Source organism: Cyprinus carpio, chromosome B14 (genome assembly GCF_018340385.1).
Source record: "Cyprinus carpio isolate SPL01 chromosome B14, ASM1834038v1, whole genome shotgun sequence".
NCBI lineage: Eukaryota > Metazoa > Chordata > Actinopteri > Cypriniformes > Cyprinidae > Cyprinus > Cyprinus carpio.
The window spans coordinates 24,269,277-24,275,276 of record NC_056610.1 but is presented as its reverse complement, the minus strand read 5'-3'; the positions used below and the strand labels follow the sequence as shown (position 1 = coordinate 24,275,276).

At 40.7% G+C, this 6,000-nt stretch overlaps 1 protein-coding gene across 1 annotated transcript in view; it reads left to right on the top strand.

The window, feature by feature from the left end:
- LOC109100468 (COP9 signalosome complex subunit 6) overlaps nucleotides 1-5,157 on the top strand; it is a 14,732-nt gene extending 9,575 nt beyond the window's left edge. The window contains exons 9-10 of the mRNA XM_042738690.1: nucleotides 3,609-3,709; nucleotides 4,973-5,157. Of these exons, the coding sequence (XP_042594624.1) occupies nucleotides 3,609-3,709; nucleotides 4,973-5,113 (242 nt within the window). The 3' untranslated portion in view covers nucleotides 5,114-5,157. The remainder of the gene's footprint in view (nucleotides 1-3,608; nucleotides 3,710-4,972) is intronic.
- The last annotated feature ends 843 nt before the right edge of the window (nucleotides 5,158-6,000 follow it).

The following is a 6,000-nucleotide window of genomic DNA, read 5'->3' as shown; positions in this document are numbered from 1 at the left end:
TACAGAAAGTAGGAGTGACCAGGAAGATTGTAGCAGTCTTTCAGGTCTTAAAAGGACCTCAATCCGTGATCGTCAAATATATCTCTCAGAATATGTACACCTTGATCAGACCACGGCTTGAAAACAAAGGGTTTGTTACCAGATTGTAAGTGATGATTATGCCTAATCTGGGATTCAGTTGTGAACTTAAAAGAACTTCCCATAAAAATGCAGACATCGTGCCAAATTTTAAGAGAATTAACCACAATTCTGTTTCCTAACTTCTGGGCTTGATATTTGACCACTGTTTTGATAAAACAGTGTTGCAGTAACAGTAATTTAGTAATTAATGTCAGGAGTGCAAAATAATAAATCTGTATGTGTCATCTTTAGAATAGAAATTCACTACGCATTCATAATCAGTCACGTCAGCAGCGGTTTATTTGTGTTCACACAGATTCTCTGAACAGCGTCAATAAGGGCTTATAGTCCAAAGATGCGTATACTTGTATATACAGTATATACACTGAACAAATTATAACACTTTTGTGTGCAATAATCCTGCTGTGTAATCAGCATCTCGATGTGCCACAGCTGTGAGATGGAGTGTCTCGGCTCACTAACACAGATTTAGACCGATCTGTGAACAATATTTGAGAGAAACAGGCCTTTTGTGTACATAGAAAAAGTCTTAGATCTTTGAGTTCAGCTCATGAAAAATGGGGCAAAAACAAAAGTGTTGTGTTTATAATTTAGTTCAGTGTAAATATATTTACTCGTGTACTTCATATTTCTTCAGGCAGAATCATCATTTCTATTAGTTTTCCTCTGATTTACGTGATCTGATGAAGCTCAGCCGCTCTCTGTGTGGTTACTCTTCCGTGCTCGCGCTGTGACTCACAGAAAGGCCATTTGTTGCTGAAGATGTCAATATTATTATGCATCGCATCCCGCCCCTACATCCTGTGATGCGTTTCCTGTGTACTTCCTTATACATATCTGACCATAACAAAACACAGATAAACACTTATACACACAAAGAACAAAGATAATAAACACACGATTACGATAGTATATGGGTTGTATGTGATTTTCTTGAGATTTGGGGTGTTTTGATAACCATAAAGAATATGTGCATCTGAAATGCTAATTTGTGCAGCGATATAAAAGGCTATAAAATAGCATATTTTAACAAAATAAATTTAACATTCCACATGTGATCGCAAAAGGAAGTTATTACAAACACTCGTTGGTGGTTTAAAGTGAGTTTTGAGTAAAAGTGTAATAATCTCATAAATTGTCTGATGTAGCTTGATGCTAATGCAGCTACAGAACCGGTGCAGTTCTTCTTCATAATGCTTTTGTCATCATAATTCATATAAGATCATGAGAAAATGTTCTGTTATAGTTGGTAAATGTATACTGGGATTGAAGTGATGTGGCTCGGTAAACTTTGAAATACCAGAATAAAGGCTAATAATGGCTGAATAGAACAAAAGAATAATGATAAAGGAATAATGTCTCATACCTGGCCGGTGTGTGAAAGCCTCATCTCGTGAGAACAATAGAAATCATGAATGAGGCAGTATTCGGAGCCAAGCATGAGGAGAGTTTACAGGGGGTCAAAAATCTATTTTATTAGCCTTCTCTAAAAACACACATGACATGATCTTAAAAATGTTTCATAAAATTCACAGTTTTAGAGATTATGCTCTGAAATATGAAATGAAGCATTAGTGGACTTGTGGCTTTAGCTTCATTGTGTTTCTAAAATCATATTCTACATCAACATTTTTTTAATACATTTAAAAAAATGTTTTTAATATTTTTATTTTTGTTTTAATGTGAAAGTGAAAGAAAGTCGTGACATTTGTCAAGTAAGGTAACCCATACTCAGAATTGGTGCTCTGTATTTAACCCATCCAAGTGCACACACACAGCAGTGAACACACACCCGGAGCAGTGAACACACACACACACACACACACACACAGCAGTGGAACACGCACCCGGAGCAGTGAACACACACACACACACACACACACACAGCAGTGAACACACACCCGGAGCAGTGAACACACACACACACACACACACACACACACACACACACAGCAGCAGTGAACACACACACACAGTTGTCACACACACACACACACACAGCAGTGAGAAGTAAACACACACACACACACACACACACACACACACACACACACACACACACACACACACACACACACACCGTGAACACACACCCAGAGCAGTGAACACACACACACACACACACACACCACACGCAGTGAAACACATACACACACACACACACACACACACACACACAGCAGTGAGACGTGAACATACACCCGGAGCAGTGAACACACACACACACACACACACACACACCGTGAACACACACCCGGAGCAGTGAACAAGTGCACACACACACACACACACACCGTGAACACACACCCGGAGCAGTGAACACACACACACACACACACACACCGTGAAAACACACACCCGGAGCAGTGAACACCCACACACACACACACACAGACACTCAGCAGTGAAACACACACACACACACACACACACACACACACACACAGCAGTGAACATACACAGTGAACACACACACACACCACACACACACACACATGAACACACACCCGGAGCAGTGAACACACACACACACACACACACACGTGAACACACACACGGAGCAGTGAACACACACACACACACACACACACACAGCAGTGAACACACACACACACAAACACACACACACACACACACACACAGCAGTGAGACGTGAACATACACCCGGAGCAGTGAACACACACACACACACACAGCACACCGTGGGACCCGGAACAGTGGGGCAGTTCAGCGCCCGGGAGCAACTGGGGGTTCAGTGCCTTTCTCAAGGGCATTTCCTGAGAGTCTGAGGGTTCAGTGCCTTGCCGCTGTTCATTCACTCCCTCCCACCTACAACTCCTGCCAGCACCGAGACTCGAACCTGCGACCTTCTGGTTACAAGTCCAACTCTCTAACAATTAGGCCACAGCTGCCCCCAGTTTGAGCTTATATATCTTTATTATCATAACAGTCGGAGTAATTCTGATTCTTGAACAGTAAACTTCTTTGTGAATGTATGTTGATTATGTGTCTGGTCAGAAAGACTCATGAGCAGAAACCTTTTTATTTTGGGTCTGTCCTTGTGTCTCCATGCTGTAAATGGGGGGGTTAAAGATCAGTTCATGGCTCATGTCTGGAAGCCCATCTGATTTATCTGAGAGCTGACACTGCTGCAGAACAGCTGGAAGTGCTATCATAAGCCTCTTTCACACTGCACGTTGGTCCCGGAAAAATGCCGGATAGCCTTCTGTGTGAACGCAGACACGTCCCGGGATTGATTCCAGGATTGATCTCAGGTGTGGGACCTAGTAACATTGCCGGAACGAGCGCTGTGTTATTAACAGCCACAAACTCTCTCTGTGTGTGTGTGTGTGTGTGTGTGTCTCTCTCTCTCTCTCTCTCTCTCTCTCTCTCTCTCTCTCTCTCTGTGTGTGTGTGTGTGTGTGTCTCTCTCTCTCTGTGTGTGTGTGTGTGTGTGTGTGTGTTAGGTGAGGTCCCGTTCAATCATGAGATCCTGCGGGAGGCGAACGCTCTCTGTCACCGTCTGCCGGTTCTCAACACGCTCAAGTTCAAGACGGACTTCTATGACGTGAGTGTTTCAGTTCTGTGCTGCTCAGTCACTTCTGTCACTGTTTGGGAGCCAGAACAGTGTTTTACTACAGAATAAGAGGTTTGATTACTGACTAGGGGTGTGACGAGGCCCGACGTGTCTCGTGAGATCTGACTGGTCTGGCGAGAAGGTGCCGATATCCTCCTGCAGACCTGTCAGGTATATTTGCAGTACTCTGGCCCTTTCACCAGTGCTCTGTATTGTAAGGTATGTTCACATCAGGCAAGTGGCCCCATGATAAGCGGGAAAATTACGCAGTGAAGTCTTTATCCAGTCATAAAAACAGAATTCAGTTTAACGCAGAATATCACGGAATTACACTTAAGGTCACTACACTTAAATCAGATCACGACATGAACTAGTATCTGTAAATATAAAGCAGCAAAAGTCGATTTTAATATGAATCCTGCATGTCTCTGTTGATGAATTGTGCAGTGTTTTAGAAAAATGTAAATACACAGCACAGAATTTCTGAGGGAAAAAAATTATTAAGGCTACTTTAAGAAAAAATCAAGTGAATAAATTAAGTTGTGTTATGCATTCAAATAGTTGCATGCTAAAACACAGAATTTGGGAACAATAAAAATATAAATAATATGGTGAGAAAAAATAAAACATTTCATAGGGCCCTAAACATGTATTTTTTGTTAAACTTTTAATAAATTGATGTGAAAATGTATATACTATTAAAAAGGAGTTGAAAACAAAAATAAAGGAGACAAAATTAAATGAAAAAAAACTTTTTTTATTAAAGTGGAAATCAGTTTACTAAATAAACTTGACTGACTGCTACTTTAAAGGGTTATTATTTATTTTTATGTACAGTATACTATATAATTCTGTGCAGTTACTTACCTGTCAGTTGAGTTTGTGGCAAAACCTTTTTCAGTGTTTACATGTTGTTTATACCTGCATAAAATTTATGAAAATAGATGTTTAAAGAACATAAAGTACAATTTGATTTCAAAATGCACATACATATTTTTGCATTTAGTGTTTTTCAGCTGAATAAAAGACAATTTTTCCCTATACATTTCATTGAGGATTTCTTTAAAAAAAGTTTACAAATCTTGTCTCGTCTCGAGGGATAAGTGTCTCCTCACACCCCATTACTGACTCCTCATGACTGAGACGCTGGATCTGACGAATCGTGTTCAGACAGCGACTGTAGTGTTTGTGGTGAGGTGAACGGTTTCACACGATTCCTCAAGATAACGCATCTGAACCTTTCTCCTCCTGCAGCAATGTAATGACGTGGGTCTGATGGCGTATCTGGGAACCATCACCAAAACCTGCAACAGCATGAACCAGTTCATCAACAAGTTCAACGTCCTGTACGACAGGCAGGGCATCGGCCGGCGCATGAGGGGCCTGTTCTTCTGAAGCTAGTGCTGTTCATTCAATAAACCTGATGTCTTTGTGTTAAATCCCTGTTTGTCTTTACTGTCGCATGTCAAGTTATCACACACAACCCTCCCGGGATTAATCAGGTTTATTTCTATAGTGCTTCATAATTGACTGAATTCTGCTTATTATTGTGAAACTCCATCATTTCAACTTTGTTTATAGAGCGTTTCTACAGAAGAGAATATAGCATCATTATTCAGTTTTCTGCTCGAGTACTTTATTCTCACAGAGAATCTAAATGCACAATTATGTTCAGAATTTAAGTTTTTTTTTTTTATACCAGTTGTTTTCTCATGCAAGTGATTGATTGGCCACTGTAAATAAATGGATTATAAACATGGAGCGCTATCAGATGAGCACGGCACACAAACTCAATCTCTGAGTGACCCTCTGATCTGGATACAGACTGGATCTGGTGCACGGTGACCTCAGAATAAGTTAGTGTTATGTGTAAGCCAGGTTAAAGAGATGGGTCTTTAATCTAGATTTAAACTGCAAGAGTGTGTCTGCCTCCCGAACAATGTTAGGTAGGTTATTCCAGAGTTTAGGCTCTAAATAGGAGAAGGATCTGCCGCCCGCAGTTGATTTTGATATTCTAAGTATTATCAAATTGCCAGAGTTTTGAGAACGCAGCGGACGTGGAGGACTATAATGTAACAAGAGCTCGTTCAGATACTGAGGTGCTAAACCAAATGGGCTATATTTTAAAATCTATACATAATCCGCAACCTCATTTCCATCCACTCCCATGTTTGCTGGAACCCACGGGAAACATATCTCAATTCTTATCTTATTCACGCTATACATACTTAAGAGAATTTCATTCAAAATGTCTTGTCTTGAAGATCTTCCACTGCTGAGCT